At 48.0% G+C, this 25,157-nt stretch overlaps 1 protein-coding gene across 1 annotated transcript; it reads right to left on the minus strand.

Moving 5' to 3' along the window:
• Positions 1-8,807: 8,807 nt before the first annotated feature.
• On the minus strand, positions 8,808-23,005 carry LOC124659410 (putative disease resistance protein RGA4). Its single transcript, XM_047197289.1, has 7 exons — positions 22,706-23,005; positions 21,314-22,201; positions 21,065-21,229; positions 16,852-17,897; positions 15,588-16,590; positions 15,402-15,515; positions 8,808-8,863 (listed from the first exon to the last, which is right to left on the minus strand). Exons 1-7 carry the CDS (start codon positions 23,003-23,005, stop codon positions 8,852-8,854), a joined length of 3,528 nt encoding a protein of 1,175 aa, XP_047053245.1. The 3' UTR covers positions 8,808-8,851.
• Positions 23,006-25,157: the final 2,152 nt, after the last annotated feature.

Consider the following 25,157-nt stretch of genomic DNA (forward strand, 5'->3'; position numbering starts at 1 on the left):
CCTCGAAATAGTTAATGCCTTTAATGATAACAATGAGCTTTGGAGTCCATATGCGGCAATATTGGCAGATTGTCTTCATCAAGCACAAGCCATTACCGGAGTTACTCGTGAGACATTGCTCCGGGGAAGCCAATGAAGTGGCTCACTCGCTAGCTAAGCATTGTTATTCCAATAATTTGTGCTGTAATTGGGACGATGATCCCCCTAGTTTTCTTTTGGATAGGCTTTCGCATGATGTAAGGATTATTTGAGTTCAAGGCGGCAAGTTTCTTACGCACTCTTTTCCTCACCAGGGTACCTACGGGGGCTGGGAGGTTTTTAATGAGGCGGCTTGCTGACCTAATATATGATGTTTTCAAAAAAAAAAATCTATGTTACTAGTACCTTCATAATGCATAGTAATTTAGATGTAGTATCATGCATGAGTGTATTAATTAGCTTGTAGACTCATTCTATCTTGAAAAGTGTGATATTATGGTAACATACTATCTTGAAAAGTAGCTAGTTACCACAACCATCTCTTTCTTCATTTAATATCATACCATGTCGTCAATTGGCAATGCATGTAGCTCTATGTTACTAAGTTAGTTACTCCCGCTATAAGTAGTCTAAAAAAGCTTAGCCAGTTTAGTGGCTCTTTATGCATTTGAAGAGGCGCGATACAGATTTGTTTTAGATACAAGGTGGAGCCTATGTTTTCACAAATTTATAAGTTCAACATGAAACTGCGGTTCCGAGTATCCTATTAATCGTACGATTTCTTGCAAGCGAACCCTAACACCGCGCCGCGCCTAGGCCTCTCCCCCTCCTCCCCCCGCCGCCGCTACCGGCTGAAGCCGTCGGGCAAAGCCTGGCCGATGCTGGCGGCGACGGACCTCCCTCCCCTCGCTCCTCTGGTCATTAGCGCGGGCGGCGTGACCGGAGGCGCTGTCCCCGCGTGGATCTCGGCGCATCCGGGATGGGCTGGCCGGCGGCCTGCGGTCGGCGAGGTCCGCGCTCCTCGAGGCGGCGTGGAGAGCGCTGCAGGTGCCATCTCCGTGGGAGGCGGAGGCGGGCGGCTCGGGTGCTTCTCCGACGAGATCTGATCCGGCGGCGGCCGGCCCTACCGACGACGGTGATTGGGGATGACGATGCAGACGTCTTGGCGCAGCAAGCAGGTTTGGTGGGCGCGTGGGGGCGGTCGGACAGCCGTGCCGGCCGGATCTGGGACAGGGGGCCGGATCTGGGTCTTGCAGCCCTGACCCGCCCCGTCCCTTCCCGACGGTTGCCATGCCACCTCAGGGGGGGGGGTGGGGTCTGCTGGCACGCTGGGCCGTCGGCACGGAGGGTCGTGTCTGGCGGAGGGCCGTCCGCCTGCTGTCTTCTGGCCTCGGCCTTCTTCGGGTGTGTCCCAAGTTTTTGTCAAGGTGGTGCCTTTCGCTGCGCGGGTGCAAGATGGAGGATGCCGGGGCGGTGGCCCTGGAAGGTGGGAACCTTGTGGGTTGGCGGGCGAGCCCGAGGTTCTGGTGCTGGCTGGGGCCATGGACATGGGGTTGTCATGGTTCTTAGCGAGTTGCGTTCTGTGGGGGTGTGGTGGCTGTCACCTCGGTGGTGGCCCTCGCCATGTCTGGGTGGTGGAGAGGTGATGCCGAGAGGAAACTCTCGCCCTGGTTCTTCCAGGGCCACGACGGCGGCGTCCACGGACGTCGTCTCCTTCTTGAAGGCGTCGTTGTGGCTTCTCCCTGCCCCCTTTCGTGCTCCAGGTGAAAACCCAAGATCCCCGGATCGGTCGGTGGCGGCACTCCGGTGTCGTGCTCTTCTTGAAGACACCGTCTTGGAGCCCACATCACAAGGCTCTCCGACGGTCGTGTCGGAGGTGACTCTTCGACGATCTTTGGCAAGGCTTGCTGCGTGCCCTTCCCTTGTCGAGCTTCCTTGGCACTGATGTTCGGTTTGTGAGCATCTTGGCTCGGTCGCCGGTGGTAGTCGGCTTCCGGTGGTGTTTCTGCGACGGAGGAGGTCTGTTGAGGCGTGCGTGAAAATGGCTCGCTCTCGAGTGAGCTCCGGCCCGACACTGTAGACTCCAACTCTCCTCCGAGTCCTCGTAGGCGCGTTGGCTGAGCTTATTGGTTGCGCTTCCGGCTGTAGCTTTTTCGGTAGTTCGTGTGGGTGTGTGGTGTCGTTCTGTAAGCTGGGTTCAGCACTTTGTATCAATCTCGCCGTTCGTGGCTTTGTTAATTTAAAGTTGGGCACTTGAGTGCCTTTTATCTAAAAAAATCTTTATTCACCTGACGTATCTGCAAAATATTAAAAGAGGTAGTTTTACTAGTTGCAGATTATAATGCCAACTAGGGCGGCTAGTGTTTTTTTTTTTTTTTGCGGAAAGTGAAGATAATATTAGCCCATCGTTCTTACAGAAAGACCTAGAACAAACATAAAATTACAAGGAAGCCCTTCTAGATCCCAACTCCGGCGACGAACAGGAGCCGTCGGTGGCGCGCCGCTGCCGCTGCTCCGCCTCAGGCCTTGGATTGGAGCCAGCCCCGTGGCAGCCGGGAAGTCGCCGATCGCCGGATCCGTAGATCCTACTCGCTGGAGCGCCGTCGTCGTCGCGATGAACACCATCACCATCTTCACCTTCATCTTCAAGCTCCGGATCCTCCACCACGCCGGATCCGGCGGGAGCACTACAAGCGCACCGCATCCGTAGACTGGCGAGCTCGGGGAAGTCGGCCACCACACGGAGAAGCTCCAGGGAGCGCCGCCGCGGAAGGGGAAGCCAGCCGACACCAAAACCCGCACCAACGCCGCCTCCGCCTCCATGGCGCCGCCGGCCGGGATCCTACCAAGCCCTACGCTATGTACAAGCCTGGATCCACGGTTTCCCCAACCTCCCGCCGCCGGAGCGGCCGCCGGAGGCGGAGGAAACCGTGAATCGCCGGCGAGCAAGGTGGGTTGACGGGGAGGTTTCAGAAAATCGCCCCTCTCGCTACAGTGGTGGGAGAGAGGAAGCGTCCAAGTCGCTCTAACTAGGGCGGCTAGTGTTGGCCTCTATCGCCGCTCAGCTAATACGTCCGATTGTGGCCAATAATGTGCACACAAATAGTTAGGAGCACACAGCAAAGTGTTAGGTAAACCGTAAACACCAATATGCAGGCCTTACTTTTGTTTTCTTATATCCTTCACACAAGTAAGCAGTTCATCTTAATTGTGGGCTCAATTCTGCTTGAGCTAGTAATCTTCTAATTTTATGTTTCCCACCCGGTAGTGCATCCTAGGCTCAGTTTGGATTGGTCCCGTGCGAAAATCACCGGCAAGACTGACAACGCGATTGGGAACAAGCACCGCCCGGAAGCTTAGCGATAAGGTAGGCATGGAGTAGGTATGTGTTCATGGTTGGCGCGTTGATTTGCTTGGAGAGGGCAGAGCCAATCTAAGACTGTGAAATGAGAGGAGGAAATAGCCAGGAAATTTTCTACATAACAACGCGTGATTAGATGGAGCAGCCCAAGTAGCCAACTAGGCGGGTGCGGGGGTGAGATCGAAGAAGGGCCCTAGTTCTGCCATTGAAGCTCGTGGAGATTACTTTAATTACCCTGATTTTTTTATGTTACATTGTACTACGATAATTTAAGGTGTCAGAGTTTGGTCTGAACTCTGAAGAATTAAGGTGTTTTTGGTTGTCTTAGAGTTCTGCACAAGGTGGTGTTGAAAAGGAAATTAACGCTTTGGGAGGCTTCTTATAGGCGGAAGGGTGAGGTCGGTGGAGGCCAGGGCCCAGACCACCCATAGGTACGGCAAGGGCCTGGGAGGCGCCTAGGCCTGGTCTGGACGCCTCCTGGCCCTCCTTCGTCTGCCCTCTGGACTCTGTCTTTGTTTCAACAAAATAGGAATTTCGGCTTTTGTTTCATCCAATTCCGAGAATATTTTCTGTAAAATTTTTCTGAAATACAAAACAACAGAAAACAGGGAACTGGCACTGTGGCATCTTCTCAATAGGTTCGTTCCGAAAAATGCATAAAAGTGTCACAAAGTGTAAACAAAACATATAACAATTGGTGTAAAACAAGTATGGAGCATCAAAAATTGTAAATACGTTTGCAACGTATCACCTGACGATGATCGCGTCCCGCGGGATGCTCTCGAACGATGCTGATGGCCTCGACATCGCCCAAGTCAAAGATGTCGTCATCGTCGTCGTTGAGGTAGACGACGCTCGCGGGCTGGGGCGCACATGGCTTCCTGTGACTCCCGTAGCAGCGCCCTCGCCTCGGCGAGGCTGGCATTGGCCGCCTAGAGAGGAAATTGCACAAACCACTCACTATTGTTGTCTATGTTGCACAAAACACTCACTTTTCACGTCTTTTGCAGAAAACACCAACTTTACATGTAGTTGGTTGCACAGAGGTCCAAATCAAGGATTAGACTTGTCAACCACAAATATGATAGCCAGGGCCCACAATGAGTGATGATGTGGCATACACGTGTCATCAACTATTCTTTTTTTAAACCTTAATAAATGGAACAATATAAACTAAAAAATCTAGGAAAGTTTGAAATACTTTAAAATATTTAGCACTTTTTGTGAGATATGGCCAAAACTTGGGTTCAAACTTTTCAAAAAGTTCTGAAAAAATTATAGTATTTGAAACAATATGACATACGTAATTTCGAAAAGTTTGACATAATTTAAAGCCATCAAGCTTGCCATCTTCCTATCGCCGCCTCCGATTGCTCGATTTATATTGTTTCGTTTATTTGAAAAATTTCAAACTTCTAAAAATTCTTGAAAAAAGCTAGTTTATGATATTCGGTGCCATATCATCACTAGTTGTGGACCCGAGCCGTCGCATTTGTCTGTTAACTAGCCTAATCTCAGATTTGGACCTCTCTGCAACCAACTACACGTAAAGTTGGTGTTTTCTGCAAAAGACGTGAATAGTGAGTAGTTTGTGCAACAGAGACAGCAAAAGTGAGTGGTTTGTGCAATTTCCTCGCCGCCTAGATGTCGGCTTGGGTCGCCGATGGTTGCTGGCGGCGGAGGGACTCCAGGGGCGCGCGCTCCTCCGCCTAGGCAACAACCACGCGCGTTTACGCCTCCCCCATGCCCTCCCGGTAGGGCCCGTAGTCCTCGCGGGCGTACGCAGTGGTCTGCTCCGCGTCGAACGCAGCCATCACGTGGAGCTCAGCTCTGGATCTTCCGTATAGCGGGCGCGAGCCATGGCGGTGATGCGGCTCCAGGTACTTTCGTGGTGGTCGTCCATGGATTGTAGATAGGGTTTACCGTCATCAGGGCGACACCGTCCATTATATAGGCACGACAGGGTGGGAACCAGCGTTCGGTTTCCTGCGCGCGCCGAGAGGTGGTGGCTGAGTGCGCAAAACTCTTGGCCGCGCGCGGGAGTCGACCGCCCTCGTGCGGGAACTGGTAATCTCCGGCGGCGGAACTCGACGGAACGTTGGTTGCCATTAAATGAGGTTGACAGTTTAAAAAAATGCGTCGGGCCACTGGGACACCACAAAGGCAAACGGTCATTCTAGCTTTTTTAGCCGATTTCCGTGAGTGCGGCCCGATCCAAACAAATGCAGTCAGTCAGTTTTGGTGATCTAAATGCGTCGGGCCGCTATTGAACAACGGGAAGGACTGCAAATGAGTTTCACAGAATGATTTCTGAAAGTTGATATACTCCTTCCGTCTCATAAAACTTGTCTAAGATTTAACTAAATTTGAATATACTAGATAGTGTTTAGATACATTTAAATTTTGACAAATCTAACACAATTTTGGTGGGCCGGAGTGCATAAACACAGAGCTCCCTATGCCCTGAACATCTCCAATCAATACAAATCACTCTTGGGAACAGACTCTGAAGCCATAAAGTCATGCCTCACACTCACAGAGATGTTCAAGCAGTCTTAATCGCCGAGCTATGAGGTAAACCGTGGTGTCCTTGATGCCGTCCTTGAAGCAGGCCAAGGCCCATAGTGATGGTGTTCACGATGAACAGTTCAGCGACCTGAAGGTCTTCTTCGTTGCCCTCGCCCTCTGTCGGCGCCTCCGCTTCATCCGAGCAGCCAACAACCTGGACGTAGCACCTCCCATCTCTGCAAAGATGGTGATGCAGTGCTGCAGTAGACCAGTAATAACCTGAAAGATCAAACCCAACCCTCCACCCCCAACCCTAACCCTCCCGCACCCCGCCCTCCGCCACCGCCGCCGCCGGTAGCGCCGCCGGGGGCAAAGTCCCTCGGGGCGTGGCGGCGGCGGGGGCCCTTCCTCTTCGCCGCGTGCAGATCGGCAGCCGGATCCCCACCTCCTCGATGCTTGGCGGTGCAGACACGCGTGGGATGGGTGACGGCGGCGGCGGCCCTCCTCCCGTCGGCTGTCCCCTGGCGGACAGGTCGGCGAGGGTGGGATGGGCGGCGCTGCGGTCTCCCTCTTCTCGTCGGCTTCCCGCAGCACTCCGGCAGGGGTTGGTGGTGGGCGGCGGCCAGACCCTCGGTCTGCGCCATGCCATCCACCCCCGCCTCTCGTTGGTGCGTGGAGGCGATCTCGGGCATCTTCCGCGACACGAGGGCGCCCGGGGCAGCAGCCTTGGGTTTGACGGAGGAGGTGGCCTCTTCTTCGCCGAAGAGGGTCGGCCTGCGGTTGGTGGTGGTGGATTTTTTGATCTATCATCGCCAGCCGGCGGTGAGATGGAGGTGCATGGAAGCCGGCGATGGTGTCGCCGGTGGAGGGTTGGGTTGGCCAGCCCGGGATGGTCGCCGACGTGGGGGTCCGGCCTGGAATAAAGGCGGCGGTCCTAGGGCCTCTCTTGCGTGAAGAGGAGGACCCACCGGAGGCCCGGACTCGTGATCCGGCCGGAGGGTTGAGTTTCGGAAGGCTCCGCCGGCGAATGTAACAATGCTTTTCCCGGAGTTTGTCTGGATCGGAGGTATTCGGTCGTGCGCACCCATGCGTTTATTCCGACCGTTTGGTTCCGGAGGGAGCGGCGCGAAGCTCTTTTTCGTGTTGACATCAAGTGACTATGGATCCATGATGAAAGTCGGAAGAAGAGAATTTCATGAAGGCCGGAGGGGAGGACTAGCTAAGGGAGGTTCAAGTCTCCGCGCTGTTGAGGGGCTTGCTTGGTGTCCGGGCTTCACAACAGCGGTATGAAAGTGGGGGCGACAACACATGTGAAGCGCAGAGTCCTACCTTTCAGGGTGAAAATCCAAGGTCTGGCCTTAACTGGTTGTGCCTGGCAGTGACCTTGGTGGAGGCATTGTTTTGAGAGTGGAGACTATCTTCAGGGTGAAAACCTAAGATCTTTGATCGGGCGACGACGGTGTTGGAGCACTGTTCCCTTCTTGGAGGCGTCGTTTTTTGAGAGTCCGCAATTCAGTGTTGTCATGGTGGTGGATGTATTGTCGTTGTTAGGTCCGTGATATCAGTAGCGGGACTTTTGTTTCTTAGTTTTCTTTTCGTTTTTTTGGTTGTGTGCATCCGTAGTGCCATTAGGGTGGTACGTTGTTGCAGAGGCTGGGTGTAATTGGTATCTCTCGATATTAATATATTCCCTTTATCGAAATCTCTGCAAAGATTGGACCAATCTAAAACTAGCAAATTATGTATGGTGGAATAATACATACATCAAAAAATCAATAAACGGAATTGCAGATTATATGCATCAATACCATTACCACCAGTCTCTCGAGATGATTGGAAGGTGGAGTGTGACGGGTAGGGGCCTAGGGAGATGCGCGCGTGCGCCGGCGCGCCCTGAAGACGACGAGCGCGGCGTAGCCTCCCTTGGAAGCCACTGGCATGGTGCTCGCGACGCTGGCATCTCGAGCAGCGGGTCGCGCCAGACCCCTCCAGGGCTCCAGGACGGCCGCGAGCGTGCCACCCCTGGTACCGTCAGCCGGCGCGAAGCAAAATTCAGTGAAATCGGAGCCACGACACTGTTGAACCACATTCAGATCAATCACTTGCAACTTAATTTGTTTCCTGGATACAAACTACCACTGCACTGTTGCTTCTAACAATTCCACACACTACTCTACGAGCAAGGTCGTTGAGGCCATGGACATTCCCGATAATAAGGTTGTGACTCATTACAATTTCGACCTGATACAAACTGACAACAGAACAACATCTTTACTGGACCGGGGCAACAATCTGGGCAGGGGCGGGCGGCTTGGCTGGAGCGGGCACCCCTTCCTGCTAGCGGACATAGCCAGGGTGGAGAGGGGGCTGTCGAAGGCAGAGGAGTGATTGCCGATGACCTCAAGGCAGTCTGACGATACTGGCACTTTCTGAAGATTTAGATCAGCAGCTAGAGCCAGACCCTCCCGGCAGGCCACAACTTCTAAGGTCGCTGGATTGGAGATTTCAGATAAAGCTAAAACCGATGCCCCCACATAGGCACCAGCCTCATATCCCTGCAGATTGTTGCTACCACTCCACGATTTCTATGCTTCGAAACAGCCGCATCCGGTTAGAGGGTTTACTTGCGCCCTCGAAATCTGGGCGAGGTGGAGCAGCTCTCTTGGTGGGCTGGCATCCACCGCCCCAACAACAGGGCCCATGGTCGGCGCATCCCGCCTGGCCCAGCGCTGAGAGAACGACCTGCTCGACAGGCGGCATGGCCATACCTCTTCCAGGAGAGGAATGTTGGCGACCTAAAATCGGAGTGCCGGGCTCGAATTCGTCAACCAGCGCGGCTGTCGTGTGCAGCGTGGCCTTGGCCTGCATGCCGTGCATCTCCAGACCTAGGGCAGGAGCAGTTGTAGCTGGCACGGGAGCCTCGAGAGCCACGGCGACAGCGAGGGCGCCAGTTAGTGCCAACGTTGATGTGCGATATACATTGTCTAGCTCAACCAGCTAGCTCTAGATAATTTCCTGAAAGTACATAATGATAGTTCTTTGATTAGCCGGCACTGCAAAGAAATTCCCAGGTTACTATGTCAATCTTTACAATGTTAGTGGCTATTATCAGTAGATGTACTCTAGAAACCAGAAAATTCGTCCATTTTCTACTGCTCTATTTTTCAAAGCCAAGTTGTGTTTAACAAAAACAAAAGAGTAAAACGCTTCGGGGGTCACGAAGTTGCCATCGATGAGCGTATTAGTCACGAACTGGGAAAATGGCAAGTATTGGTCACGAAGTTGCAGAATTGTGTCTCGTTAGTCTTTCCGTCAGGACGGTTGTTATGTTGGTGACGTGGCGCCATCAGTGGTCACGTGAAACGCGCGTGCGGCCGGCCCGTAGCCAAAAATCTGACAGAAATTATTGTAATATTGTAAAATCTCTACTACTTAAAAAAGGAGAACGTGTTCCGTCGTCAGACTAATACCTGGTCCGTCGTCCGCTTCGTCCACCTCCCTCGCCCGAGCGTTTTTTTTTTCATCCAACCATCTTCTCCTCTTCCCCCCAACGCTCCCCATCTCGCCAGATCAAAAACGCCCGGCCTCCTCGCCCCATGCGATGCTGACACCGACACCACCAGCGCGCCACTCTCCACGCCGCTAGATCTAGATTGCCACGGCGACTCCACCAGTAGTCCACCACCGCACTGGCCTCTCCATCTCCTAAATGAGTTCCTCGGCAAGTTGTTGTTGCCGTTGTTAAACTCTGCTGATGCCTCGAGAAGGTCCTGCGGGACGTCGCCGGAGAGGAGCAGCGCTCGGGATATGGCCGCTTGTGGTAGAGCCCCATCGCCATCGTGGACGAGAGGAGCAGCGCTCAGGATGGCTTCTTGTGGGAGGCCCCCATGGCCGTCGTCGACGCGACGCCCACCTCCTATATCGCACCACTCCACGGCAGTCCACCTCACCACGGCCGACCAACCTCGAGGGATCTAACGCCCTCCCTGATCCGGGCAAAGGAAACGCTGTGGTCTGTACGCCTGTAAGACCTCGGCGACCTGGATCTTCGTGGTTCTTAATTTGAACATGACTTGCTCTTCCAATTAGTGTAGAGATGGTATGGTCTTCTAAACACCGGAGAATAATTTTCTCATGCTTCATGGATGCACTAACGATATTGGCGTTTGACCAACGTGGAAGTGAGAGATTAGACATGCTTTCGTTGACATAGAAATCACTCTCGAGAATTCATGCTTTGGTGGGAAACTGTGAACCTACCTTCGCAGGATGCAATTGGTACGTAGAGTGAATTTACCGTTCTTTTCTGTGGGTTTGATAAGCCAAATTCAGTATTTTTTAGCTAATTCTTATCTCAAGTGAGCCTGATGAGGTTTTGTTTGCAGATATTTACCAATGGGTTAAGACCAAGAGTTTATGAGCTAAAGCTAAATGTTTCTTATCAGGACAATGACCCGAACAGCTAGCTCCTGGTTACTACGCTATCTATCCATGAAGGATTGAAGATTCTGTGGTGCCGTGGTTGGTTGGTTGTTGTGTGGTTGCCAACTAGCCATAGATGCTATTACACGGCTGTTGCGTTGCAGATAAATTCACTCTGCATATTCGTATTCTTTTTAAACTGGTTGCGCTTTCTAGATTAGAGGGAGTGAGTTAAAGATTGTCCTGAGGGATTAAGAGAATTCAAAATAAGTTCCTGCACCAGCCACACTGGATAAAGCATGTCGAACACAATTTGCACAGCTCTAGCAATGAGAAGTTTACATAGTTCCTTTGTAACACTAGATAACATTCTCTTCTATCTTTGTTATCAGGGACTGCTTTTGTCTCATGAATACTTTTTCAGGTCCTAACAATCAACCTAGCACATTTTATTTTCAACATTTTTAAATTTGGATAGAACAAACTCTTTTCTCATGGACATGTGCATCAACCTAAACTCTGAGAAAAGACGACTATGGGCCGTACAAGAGTAAATGTTGGGAAATACAATTTGATAGAATTCGGTGACTTGTGGTTTCCTTTGGATGGAAGATTTTCCCGAGGATTTGAACCAAAGATATATGTATATATCTTTTCGCCATGATGGGCAATTATTTTTGTAAAATCATAAAAGACAGGGGGAAAGTCGGTAAGGTGGCATGAGTTGTCTAGAAATTTATTGTATTGCCATTGTTAGACTTCTTGTTGTTGCTTATAAATTCCACCTAAAATTTAAAATGTCACTTATTATAATTAGGTAGGATTCACTACTGTTTAATCTGGAGATTTGCATGCTGGTATGACTAGAGGCACATAGTACTCCTCTGCATCAGCCAACAAGATGCTACTTCGTTCAAAGGGGACAATCTTAGAATTTCGTTGCAATCACCCGTACTTGAATATATGACAAACTTCCAGTATTTCCCATGGTTGTCATTTGGGGTGTCAATAAAACTTGAGGATTCAAGACAATTTGATCAACGTGGATTTTTGCAGCTAGCAAACTGTAAGTTGTGGTGGACAAATATGTTAGAACAGATGATCTTAAACTGTGTTTTCTCTGTGAAAAGAATTCAAGCAAGGAATGCACGTGGACATAGAGCTAATGATTGGTTTCTGAATGCAAAACTGCTCATCTTTATTGTTCGTTTGAGTTAGTATTTCTGTCAACCATCTCATATACATGTCCAAAGTTAGTGTCATCTGGTTGAGCTATTCATGTGATTGTTGTACCTCGCTGTTAAGATAATGAAGACCATGCTTTGTACTTTTGTTGAACAGTATAAATTTGCCTCTTGTGAAGCAAATAAGCTATTTCTTATGGCACAACAACATACGTTCACTGCATTCTCTTTACGTTTCTGGGTCTTGGAACGAATGGTTTGGCCGCTGTTTCTTCTTTGTGAGGAACTGGCATTTTTTTTTGATAATTAATGTTGTTCGAGATTAAGTGATTATGGGATCTCAAGAAAAGAAAAGGCGTGATTTGGTAGGAAATCAGAATACTGGAGCGCCGGACTTAGTCATCAGTTTGATATAATTTACTGCGATCACTGCGAGATATCTAGATATCTAGATCACTGTGAGATATAATTATAGCTTGATCACTGCGAGATATCTAGATCTAATTTACTTGCATGATTACCACTGATATTCCTTTAGGCCACACATAAGATCCTAAATAATCAAACGTCTTTCGCCTGATTGATGTTACTTTTAGTGATTGGTAAAATAACCTTGTCAATTTTTTTTGACTCATCTCAGTCCTAAATGGCAAAGTGCTTGAGTTGTATATGAGGAAGCTCGAAAGGTATAAGAATATATCTTACTAAGACTTCAAGTGTGATTTACACTAGAGATGTGTCTTAACTTTCCCATTGTATTGCTCATTATTGCATCAATGTGATATTCATGAAACACCTCTATTTTAGTTGGATTTTTGTTCATCGTGTTTGTGCCTGGCATGTTCTTTTCATGTTTAGCATGATGGTTTTACATTGTAACCTGCAAAAATTGGAATGATATCATCATGTTGCAATTTTACAAAGCAATAATATTTGCATGTTAGTGCTGAAATATCTTTATGTTCTTTTCTTTAAGCTAGGCGTGGCACCAGCATCAGAGATATCGCTAGAATGGAAGGGTGCTAGAGGCACAGGCGGCCGTAGAGTAGAGTGAACGCAAAGATGATAGGTGGAGCCCATCAGAGAGTGGATGTGACGGGTTGGTACAGGAATGAACTGACAGAAGTAAATCACTATCGTAGTTTTCTTCTGCTTTTATCTTATCAATTTTCAGATATTAGTTTTGCACTTTCTTCACCTTTTTGTTATGTTTTTGTTGGTCCGGTCATAATAGGGAAATATTTATTAGCTCATGATGACGGTGGATTACTTTGTCATCGACTCCATTCAACCTGTGAAAGTTACTCTAGGCCTTGGTTGTGTTTTAGCACAATTTTTTATTGTTAATATGCCAAGTGGAGGTACAACTAACAGTCTGTTGCACATTTAACCAATTATAATGTGTCTGCTCGGTTTGGCACAAAGTAAGAGTGTGGCAAACACCATCTATCAGTTTGGTTGGTAGAAGTATTGCAGTATAGAATAAGGCAAGCATATGAATTATATATAGTTTTTTTGCATAATGACATGTTATGGTGCAAGTTTCTTATTTCGTTGGATCATTGCTACAATATCTGTAAAGTCATGGGCTATGAGAATAATTGCAAGTCTCTTGATAATTGCTACTCCCTCCGTTGACTATTATAAAATATTTTAGATATTTCAATGTGGACTAGAAACACGACTAAATACATGTATCTTGACAAAGACTAAAACATTTCATAATAGTGAATGGAGGAGTCGTATGTGATCTATCTAAAATCATAGGATACGGGAACAACCACGATGATTTGCGAGAGTCGGAGAAAACGCAGGCTTGCAGCGGTGATTCAGTTGATTACGAAGTACAGTGATGGTAAAATGTGCTTAAAGTAATAAAATTTCTGTTGTTCAAAAAAAAAAGTACAGTGATGTGCTGTTAGAATGGGGAGAGTACTAAGCACAATGGTGGCTCAATTGTGAAATAGATGAATTCAAGACACTTATGGGAAAAAGGTCAAACTGTGTTTGTTGTTGTAATATTTGTACATAGAGAGCATGAATTAAGTGAGATTCCGTGTAACGCACGGGCATTCAACTAGTCAATACCTAATAATAAAGGAGCTAAGGTTTCTGCCAAAAGTTTCGTCAACGCTTTTTTTTGGACCATTTTGCCCTCCAACAAATTCACATATAACCCACTATTGACATCGGTTAGTGAAACGGTACGTTACATTTTTCCCGATTTAACCCCTTGTTCGCTGGGCTATTTACATGTTCTGCCACCGCTTAAGTGAAAATGTTCGGTTTGCTATGTCTATTCCGCTCGATGGCTGGGGAACGCCCTAGCTTTTGGTGGGCGATCGCTGTGGGCTGGGCTGGGAACTAATTGAACGGGCCAAGAAGGAACCGATCACACGAATCCTAATGAGTCTCCACATGCACGAGAGCAAGGAACAAAGGAATAGTCCCACCTCGCTCTTTTTATTCCACTCCCACCTATTTATATACGTTTCAAAGTTCGATTGAAACAAGCAGCCTTGGGAACAACAAGCAACAAACAATGGGTGAGAGCCCCGCCTAGATCCCTCGAGATGCAAGGAAGACCCGTTGGCTGCCGAGTTATATGTGGGATAAAAAAAGGAGACCCGCACGCTGCCTGAGTATATGGAGTTAAAAAATGGATGGAACGCTTGTAGGAACAGCGGGATGCGCGGCGTCGTATGGCCAGCCGGAGGCATTCGGAGTTTGGCCCGATTCGTGCCGGGAGCATAAGTGAGGGCGCCGGTGGCTGGAGGCGCGGCGGTGGTCGTGCGGAAGCGGGTAGTGAGAGGGGGATAATTGCATGGAAGAACAGAGATGGGAAAAGATATATAAGGTGCACTATACAGAGGCATCCAGGGAGGACGCGCAAGATGCGATCATCCGGGGGCAAACTAAACTTATATTCAATTGACTAGATCGAACCGAATGTTGTTACAAAGCTCGATGGCTTGGGGCGATTTTTTTTAAAAGACTAATGGCACTGTGTAAATTATAAAGACTGCCGAAAATATATAATTGTGAAATATTATAAAGAAAACGTGTCAACTGTTATAAAGATTGAGGGCACTTTGGGAATTATAAAGATTGATCATAATATGTAATAGTAAAATGTTCTAGATATAACGAGTATTTCATTTTTTTCTAAATCAAAAATTGTTTATCTTCCGCAGCAACGCGCGGGCATTGTCCTAGTCAATAGAAAAATATCTACATACCCAAATTTAGCAAATAATATACCGTTGGATTCAGAAAAAAAAGAGTAGACCACTTTGGTATTGTTGGTTTGCACTTTTGCAAAACTTACAGATATTCAAATTTTAATGAGTGTTTATGAGTCATTTGGTATTGGTTTAATGTTAAACGCTTTAAATAATGTCAAAAACACTATAAACACTCATTAAAATTTGAATATCTGTTAGTTTTGCAAAAGTGCAAACCAACAGTACCAAAGTGTTCTACTCCTTTTTCTGAATCCAACGGTATATTATTTGCTAAATTTGGGCCTATAGATATTTTATATTGATTTTACAATATTACAATAATTTCTGTCAGATTTTTGCCTACGGGCCAGCCTCACGCGCGTTTCACGTGACCACTGATGGCGCCACATCACCAACTTAACGGCCGTCCTGACGGAAAGACTAACGAGACACAATTCTGCAACTTCGTGACCAATACTTGCCATTTTCCCAGTTCGTGACTAATACGCTCATCGATGGCAACTTCGTGACCCCCGAAACGTTTTACTCAAAACAAAATTACAAAGAAAAGTAGATGAATATATGTAGACGTTTTTGGATGAAAGAACCCTCTGTACGAAATGCAAGACAGAGTAAATTCTATAATATAAGAAAAGGAGAAACATTACGTAATAGTAAAATAAGATTAGTACTACAGAGAGCCAGCTTTGGTAGGACACGTACCTTTTCTTCTATGTGAGCCAGCTTCATCTTGTTCTCCTCTAATTGACACCACTGCCGTAGGTCACGACACCCATAAATAACTAGTCTTCGGAGGTTGGTGAGTTGTTCCATGCCCTCAGGCAAAGACTTGATACCGTTACAATCCCAGATTTGAAGAATCTCAAGAGAGCTGGGCAAGAGACATACCCTTTCACCCAATTGATTTAATTCAGGGCAGTTACTAATTTTTAGTCTCTGGAGTCCAGTGAGTTGCTGTATGCTTTCTGGCAAAGAACCCAAGACGGCACAATCCAACAGGGCAAGTTCCTTGAGTGACGTTAATTCTCCCAACCAGTGCGGCAGTGATGCCATGCTGTTGCAACCCCACAGTTGTAGTGATTGTAGCATCATGTTCTCGTTCAGCCATTGTGGCAGCTCTTCCAGGTCTTGGTTTTCTAGCATTAGAGTCTCTAGAGAGGAAAGATACCGGATGACCTCTGGTGAGCCGATCAGATCAATTGAGCCTTTAATATGCAAAAAAGTGAGGCCAGGGAAGTGCTGAAGCAACCTCCACTGATGCAGAGGTACCTCGCAGTTTTCAACTGACAGCACAGTAGCTACCGCAGAAAAGGAGGTGGCATTGGTGTGTGGTCCAGTACACTCTTCCCATGATGATAACACGTTATCACTGTTTGATATCACCCAATATGTAGCTTTAGGTGGAAACGCTTCCATCCTTAACAGGGGGCAATCATGAATTTCCAACTGTCCAATCACGTGGTCCTCACCACTGGAGTATGACGTGTTCCACTCTTCCAGGTTTGCCATACCTCTGAGAATCAATCTTTCTAGGTTTGGCAGTTGGCCCACTAGCCAGGCTGGAAAGCTGACACCACTGTAACCACATATCTCCAACTTCTTCAATGTGCTTGGTGGCACCAGATTTTCCATCAAACTTTTGTGATCCACAAAACTCTCAGCATCTCTAGTCCACTCCAGTGTCAAGTCCTCAAGTTTTTTCTTCCCCATCAAATTTATACAATGTGCCTCTTCTACGGACTTCACATTTTCAAGTTCAGTCAACTTGAGCACGACAGGATCCATGTGTTCTAGCAGGACAAGATTGCTACTAGAGTGACCATCACCATGCTGCACCCCAAAGTGTGGTAACGATATTGCACTGCTACCAAGCTGAGGGGCTTTGGAGATACTGTAACAACCATTTATATCAAGAAGCTTCAAACTATCGATTGTACCTATACTTTCTGGTATCTTTTTAAGATATATGCATTTCGAGAGGTTCAATGTATGCAGCTTTCTCAGGTTACAAATACTTTCAGGTATACTGTAAATATCAAAATTACCAGACAAGTCCAAATGCTCCAGATTGGAAAGATTACTGCATATATAGTTGATGAGACTGTCCATGGTATCTTTATACATCGTTTTCAGCCTAGACACATTCAAATACCGGAGTTTGTTCCCATCTTCTGGTAGGAACTTGATACATGTACCCTGTAAATTCAAATGTTGCAGATTGGAAAGACCAACCAAAGCTTCATCTAGACAATCAATTGTACAACAGTCTGATAGATCAAGATACACCAAATTTTTTAGACTCATAAATGACCTCGGCAATTCTGACATACTCTGACAACCTGATAGGTTTAAGTACTTGAGTTGAATGAATGTGCCCAAAACTTCTGGGAGCTTTTGAAGACTACAGTGCTTTGAAGATAAGTTCAAATACTCAAGTTTGTTCAGGGCGCCCAAAACTTCTGCTTCCTGGCAACATTCAAGATATGAGCTGAATGATAAGTTCAAATACTTTAATTTGGATAGGACGCCCAGATCTTCCGGCATCTCTCCAATTTTTTGGCAGTGAGATAAATTCAAATACTGAAGTTGTGTGAGGTTCCCCAAGAGTACCAATATACCTCCAACACAAGAGCAATTTGACAGATCCAAATGCACCAATTTTTGTAGCCTCCTGAATGATTCTGGCAGTTTTGCAAGTCCTGAACAACCTGACAAATTAAGATACACCAGACCTTCAATATCTCCAATTGACTTCGGTAGCTCCACAATTGTAGGAGATCCATGAATGTCCAGATAAATTAATTTTGAGAGCTTGGTGATAATATCTGGAATCGTTGTATGTTGGACTCCCGGAGCGTTAAGATACCTCAACTGCTTCAGTACACCAATAGACTCTGGCAACTTGTGTATGATGCACTCACTTAAGTCCAAGACACGCAGGGAATTAGGGGATGAAAATGCAACATCATGTATTGTGCTTTTATCACACTTCATAAAACGGAGTGCCCTTATCTTGGATAACTCCGACACCAATGGCTTGCTGCAATCATCGAGTAATGCATAGTGATAGCAGCTTCCTTGGGCATTATCGCCTTTTCTAACGACAAGAATTTCATTGTCCATGGCTGTCCTTGCTAAATCGTGCACCAAGTCATGCATGGTTAACAATGTAATATCTTCATCATATAACTCGATATTCTGCAAAAAAAAAAAAAACATTCCGCGGCATCAGATTCTCTAAGTCGATATATTTAAGACTATTTATGAATTAACTTCCTTACATTAATATATTTATCTATTGACTCCTTTATTAAATAATAAAACTATTTTTGGTCCTCCACTACTTCCAAAGTCTATTGGACTCTAGGCTCTAACACTGTACTATTTGTACCCTTGTGTCACAAAATCATACAAAAAATTTATCATTCAAACCATTGTAAAGACATGACTGGATGTTTTGCGCAGTGGCAGGCAATTAATCATGGTTTTTTTTTCAAAAATAAGAAATTTATGAAATGTGAAACTTTTAATCAAATTGGTAAAAATCATGTCTCAAAATCATAAAAAATATCACTCAAATCATTGTAAAGTAGTTTTCAAAGACATGACTGGATGTTTTTCCGCAGTGGCAGGCAGTTAATCATGGTTTTTTTTTCAAAAATACAAAATTTACGAAATGTGAGAATTTTAATCAAATTGAAGAAGTAAAAATCAAGTTGGAAAATAAGTATTTCAACTTGAAAACATAAAAGATCATAAAAGTTTGGTAAAATGTCTGTACGTAGGAACACAAAAAAAGAACAACGATCTAGCACCGAGAAGGACGATGAGGCCTTCACTACGTCATCTCCCCACCTCCTTGCCAAGATATGTGGCAGCCGACCTTGGCATCAATGCGTTGTTTCTTCAACAGGAAGATGCCCTCCTCCAAATGAGGCAAGGACGAGTCCATACTTTTTACGGCGGCGACCACAATGGTGGCGGCTGCAATTTTTTTAAAACTTTATGTAGTGTCCATCCGTGGTGGTTTTGTTTACTATGTTGGGACCGTCTGGGATCCAAGCGTCAGAGCATCTCCACCGGCAGCCACAATAGCGACCCTCACATGCCTATTGGGGTGCCGGGTACAAAATGAGCTCACATCGGCAGCCCCAATAAAATAACCGGTGGGTTCTGGAGGGGTCGGCACTCCCTCGCCAGCCCCGAACGGCAGGGGTCGACGTGGGGGTGCTGGCGCCTACCGCCACGTAGGATCTGACAAGGTGGCCACGCTTGGCAGCTACAGTGGCGGGCATCAATGATGTTTATTGCCCGCTTCGGTTCCCCAGGCAAGGACACCCATCCCTCGCATGCGTCGACGGCCGTGTGATGGCGCGACTCCCCACGCCGGAGTGAATGCCGCACCAGACCATTCGTTTGCCGCAGTGTGCATTTAAGCGAGGTGAACTGCTCACCTCCCCTCACACCTCCGCTTCTCGCCTCCATCGCCGCCCAAAACCCTACCGCGTGCTGCAGATCCAGTCCACCGATGGCGTTCAACGGTGAAGGCAGCAACTCCGGTGCCAGCAGACCGAGTGTGACGCTCAACAAGGCCATTGTCCTCGCGGAGAATGGCGTACTCATGCCGCTGGACATGAGGCTCCCGAGCGGCTGGAAGATTAGCGTGGGGGGCTTGGCGGTGTCGCCGGTGCCAGAAGACAAGCTCCTGGAGGCGCTCATGGAGGAGCGTCGCGACCAACTCACCGACGAGCAGCGTGCCGACCCGAGCTTCGCGGCAGACAGCGACCTGTGGCCAACCTTGTTCGACGACGAACGGCAAGCGGCCCTCAACTACTTCGTCGGGTCGTATCCTCCGAGCCGTCACAACCGCCGGGAGTGCCGCCAATGGTGGTACGTCCCCACCATCAAGTTGGTGCTGGCCTACAACGGCTACGTGCACCCAACACCGCGGCCTGCGCCTCGCATCTTCGGTGGGGCAACCTCACACTCGTCTTCGTCGTGCACCCATCCGTCACCACTGGGGTCCGTTTGTAGGGTTCCTCGTGGCACGGGCGCTCTACTGGAGCCGTCGCATTCTGGCAGCCCAAGCCAGAGCCGCACATGTCACCGTGCTACGGGGGCGCCACGTTTCGGCAGCCCAAGACAGAGGTGCACTCGCCACCGCGCTATGGGGGTGTCGCGTTCTGGCTGCACAAGCCAGAGCCGTGCTCGCCACTAAGGGGCCGCCTCTTCCTCCGCCGCTCCAAAAACCTACAGCCGGCGACGGCACCGAAGAAGGAGGTCAAAGAGGAGCCGGAGGAGGGGGACGAATACTGGCGGGTGCAGATGGAGCTCCGCCACCCCAACGATCCCGCGGATACCCCTGCCTGAGCCAGGCGCTCCGTGCGTCGTTCAACATCCCTCCGGCAGTGATGAAGGGCTTCGCCGAGGTGTGGTCGGGGTCGGACTATGACATGGTCATCGATCTGGAGGACGACGATGACTCGACTTTTACTTCGATGACTTCTCCGACTAGAGAGATTTAGTTTGTTTCAATTTTAGTTCAATTTTGTAATATAAACCTAAATTTGAATGAAAATCTCCGTCTTTGTTTAGTTTGTTTGAATTTGTCTCACCGCTTAAAAAAATAGGGCGCGTCGGTGTGGGAAGTACCTCCCCAAATAGGGCACTGCCTGTGCCAATTTGAGACACCCCGGTGGAGATGCTCTCACATATGTCTTGCATGAAGGTTGCCAATCATGGGGTTTGTCCGAGACGGTCCCCAAAACCACTGATAGCTATATATGTACTAGTGAATCAATGTACGTTGGAGCATATTCACAACTGAAGTTTCTACGGTGTGTATTTAAAAAATAACAAATGATTAACTTCTCGAATGAAGTAATTAATCATGCTAGTCGCGGTAGGCACAAGCCTAGATTTTATGCAAAGTCATATGTAGATGCAAACTTCGTACCTCATGGTGGACATTTCCTACAACTTGACATTACCTTTTCGTGATAGCCACAATAATATACTTGCATGTTTTATTTAGCTAGCATGCCGCAATAGAATCAAATATCTAATGTTATATGGTTGTGCCGGGCCCGTGCACCAATATGAAAATGGTCTTTGTTTGTGCATATCAACCCATGTGATCTTTTTAAGTAGTTTTTTTTAAATGTGTCTAAGCAACAAAACTATGATGTGTTATGCTATCATATATTTCAATACCTTACAGTTTGTGTATTTCACAAATGTGCACCAAAATCCTATGCACTATATACTTTTTTTGCAAGGGTATGCACTATATACTTGAGTTTCCCTACACCAATTCATACAAAATAACAAAAATGTTCAATTGTGTAAGGTGTGCATAAACTCACCAATTGTGAATTTGAATGTTCAAGGAAAGAGAGTCCCAAAAGCTGACTAATGCATCTCTCACCAAGTTGCCAAGTAGAGAAACCAAGAGAAACCCACTGGTGAATAAGCTCATCTTTAACTATCTTGTGACCTTTAGGAAATATTGCACAATAGGCAAAGCATAGCTTCAAATACGATGGCATAATACTATAGCTTAATTTCAAAGATGCAATCACTTGTATAGAAGAAGTATCTTTCAAAGAAGATACAGTCCATATATTGCTATCCCTCAAGGATTCCCATTCACTAAAATTTATATATTGCAGCGTGTGTCCAATTGATTTAGCTGCTAAAGCCACACCACCACACTTCATTGCAATGACCTTCCCTATCTTCTCTGCGTGTTCTTTGCCACCTCTAGATTCAAATGCACTCTTTTGCTTTATTATAGACCAGCACATGTCATCGGTTAAAGCTTTTATTTTGTATGGTCGGATGGTAGAAATTTTTCTTGCTATGCCTTCATCGCGTGTGGTTACTATAACAACCACATTACTGTCCTTCCCAACCTTTAGCATATCGGTTAGGCCTTCCAGATGAAAATCCTCGCCCTCCCAGAGGTCATCTAAAACAATAAGAATCTTCTTACCAGCAAAAAGCTTTTGAAGGGATTTGTGTATCATCTGAATTTCAGTGTACTCACTCTCCTTCTCTTTCTCTGATAGTTGTGTTATTATAGAATTTCCAATATTCCTCAAATCAAACGTCTGAGACACATAAACCCACACCTGAGAGTATTCTTTGAACTGGGAACTATTATAAACCATTTTTGCCAAGGTGGTCTTGCCAAGGCCTCCAATTCCATATATAGGAAGGATTGTGATGTCTTGTGTCATGCTTTCAGATAAGGAAGCCAATATATCATTTTTATCATCGGTCCTCCCAACAATTTGTGTCTCCATGATTGACGATGTTTCCCTTATATCAGTAAGTTTCGGCTCACTTGCATCAGTGCCTTCTGTTAATTTGAACTTTTTGTGTTGATCTGTTATCTCCTCTAGATCCTCCCTCATCTTCTCCATCCTATTGGCCACTGTAATCTTGGGACCAATTATGAGACAGGGGATCATAATTGCCAAATACTTTTTGAAGGAGCACTGCAAGATAATTGATTTCTCATTACAATGTGAAATTATAACTACTAGTACAATATGGTATCGCAAATATAGATGCAAGTGGGATAATATTAGGATACCCTCTACCCTAAACAAACTTTTCTTATGATATCATCATTTTGCAAAAGCAAGTTTATTTTTTACTAAATAGGGTAGGGGTACCTAATGTTGACCCAGTTGCATCTCTAATTGGAAATGCACTCAGGACAATATGGAACTTCTTCTTGAATCAAATATTGTTTCTTATTTTGTAAATATACACCAAATATGCTAGCTACTGGACAAAACTGTAAGAAATCAAGATTCAGAATGTGAAAGTCCTATAAAATTTTAAAAGATATATAATATCTAAACCGTTTTTCATGTGACATATATAAATTAACTTACCTTTGACATGTTAATTAGCTCCAGCAAGTTGTTTAGAAACCAAAACCACATGAAAGAGCCGGGTGTTCTATTAATAAAGAAGCCATCACTAATGGTTACCTTCCGTGGAGACGGCTGGGTGATGGGCTGTGTGTCGGCTTCGAACTCATCAATCATGTCCGAGACGACATACATGAGGTCTTTAAGCCGCTTCAGCCAAAGACGCGTCGATTTATCCGTGATGGATCGCCTCTCGGCATCCTCAAGGACGGCATCGACGGATTCGAGTGCCATCTTCATCTTCTTCAGGTCCTCATCGAAGTTCTTCTGCAGGGTGATCTGGCCTCCGATCGCTGAACCGATCTGGGCACCCACCACCTTGAGGATGGCAGCGGCAAGCATGCCGCCGAGCTCCGCCATGGCTGCCGCTGGTCGTGCGGAATTGGGTGGGGTGGGTGCTGAAGGTCGTTGAAAGCAGAATGGAGTTTGGGTTACTGCAATTGCATTCTCTGCAAGTCTGTGTCTTTCCTTACCTTTTGTGATTGTCACCAATGTGTAGGAATCTTTGCTAGGAGTAGGAAGAGAGCAAGAATCAACTCCAAAGCAAAAGGGCTACGTACGTACGTACTACCACAATGGAAGCCAACTAAAGTAGAATAATGAACCGATGCCAAAAGCCATCTAAGCATGACAAAGGGCTACCAAGGAACGAATAGCATTTCGTAGTTCTTTCCTTATAACCGGAAGTTCAAATAAGAAGAGAAGAGAAAACCCTAGCCGCCTCCGGGTCGCTCGCGGGCCCGAGGCGACCCTTGCCACCGCCACAGCCCCCCTCCACACACCTTGCCTACAGCCCCCCGCCGCCACCGGAGGAGGCCGTCCCATGGCGGACGGAGGCGGCGGGGCGCACCCCCGGTCTTCTCCCCCCCAAATCCAAACTCCCCCGAGCTCCCCTTCCCCTTCCGTGCCGGCCCTGCACCGTCGGACCCGCGTGCTTCCTCGACGCTCCTGCTCCCCCTCGCCTCGGGAGACTGCTGCCCCGTCGTGGCTTCTGCTCGGCCGCTGCTTCACGCCGCCGCCGCCCCCCGGAGCAAGGGACCCGACGCGTGGTGTCCCTGGCTCCGGGCTTGCGGGGAGGCTCCTCTGGTCCTCGCTGTTGCTCTGTCGGTTCTGGCTGTGGAGGTCAAGGGACTGGGCCAGGGCCTGCCTGCTGCCACTCCGTCCAGGCTGGACCCTCTGCTTCGCAGCCGCTCCCTGTCCCGGTGGCCCGTGCCCACCCTCCGGCCGTGGTTTCGCTGAGTGGGGGAGGTCGGCCTGTCCCGGCGCTCGTGCCAAGCCCCGAGAGAAATCTCTGATTTGTGCCTTGCCGGATCTGGCGGTGACGGCGCTCTTTGTGTCGTTCTTCCTCTTTGGAGGCACCGTCTTGGAGCTTCGCACGCGTCGGATAGTTGTGCCTCACGTCTTCTCGCCGGCCCTTGGCTCATCTCCTTCTGCGCTAGGCTGCTGTCATGGTGGCCTGGGCTGAGCTACCTTGACGTCCTAGGGTGGCCTCGGCTTGCGCTGCCCATCGACCACGGGATTGGCACACCGGTGTCGTTGCCCCAGTCTCGGCTATCTGACGCCCTTCGACTATGCTTGGTCTCGGTGACACAACGCCCTTCGGCTTCGCTGATGGCATACCGGTGTCGTCGCACGGTCTCGGCTATCGGACGCCCTTCGACAGTGCCGGTGACGCTTCATGGTGTGCTCATGTTTGGTCTCCACGTATTCCGCTACCTGTCCCATTGGGTGGTTGACCCTTGGTGTTGAGGTTCTCACCGGAGATCCTCCCCTGGCGGTCAGCTCGAGGCCCTCGGAGTGGCGTCCTGTTGTGACTTTGCTCTGGTTCGAGCCTTGTGGCGCGACTCGACTCTCCGCTGGCTCTGCGTCGGGTCCCTGGCTCCTGGCTTGCGGGGAGGCTCCTCTGGTCCTCGCTGCTGCTCCCGTGCTGCAGCTTGTTGATACGTCCAAAACGTATCTACTTTCCCGAACACTTTTGCTATTGTTTTGCCTCTAATTTGTGTATTTTGGATACAACTAACACGGACTAACGCTGTTTTCAGCAGAATTGCCCTGGTGTCTTGTTTTTGTGCGAAACTCAACTTTCGGGAAAATCCCGGGATTAATTCCAATGAGCCTATTTTCACGGAAGATGGACGGAGCCGGAAGACCGGAAGGAGGGGGCCACGAGGCGCCCACCCCACAAGGCGGCGCGGTGGGCCCCTGGGCCGCGCCGGCCTATGGTGGCGGCGCCTCGGCCAGCCTCCGACGCCCCCCTTTCGACTACTTAAGGGTTTCGACCTAAAAACGCACGGGGGTTAGACGAAATTGCCAGAAGACATCCAGAACTCCGCCGCCATCGCGAAACTCCGTCTCGGGACCAGAAACTCCGTTCTGGCACTCCACCGGGACGAGGAATTGGAGGAGATCATCGCCATCATCACCACCGACGCCTCTCCATCGACCATCCATGCTTCCCCCATCCATGTGTGAGTAATTCCCCCGCTGTAGGCTGAAGGGGATGGTAGGGATT

Source organism: Lolium rigidum, chromosome 6, assembly GCF_022539505.1.
Source record: "Lolium rigidum isolate FL_2022 chromosome 6, APGP_CSIRO_Lrig_0.1, whole genome shotgun sequence".
Lineage (NCBI taxonomy): Eukaryota > Viridiplantae > Streptophyta > Magnoliopsida > Poales > Poaceae > Lolium > Lolium rigidum.

What these genes read in the sequence shown, in the direction of transcription:
- LOC124659410 (XM_047197289.1), bottom strand. Translation starts at nt 23,005, where the DNA reads ATGGCGGAGCTCGGCGGCATGCTTGCCGCTGCCATCCTCAAGGTGGTG. An exon ending in GGGATAGCAATATATGGACT is followed by an intron (nt 21,230 to 21,313) that starts GTATCTTCTTTG and finishes TCGTATTTGAAG; the next exon opens with CTATGCTTTGCCTATTGTGC. An exon ending in AACATTCAAATTCACAATTG is followed by an intron (nt 17,898 to 21,064) that starts GTGAGTTTATGC and finishes TTTTTTTTGCAG; the next exon opens with AATATCGAGTTATATGATGA.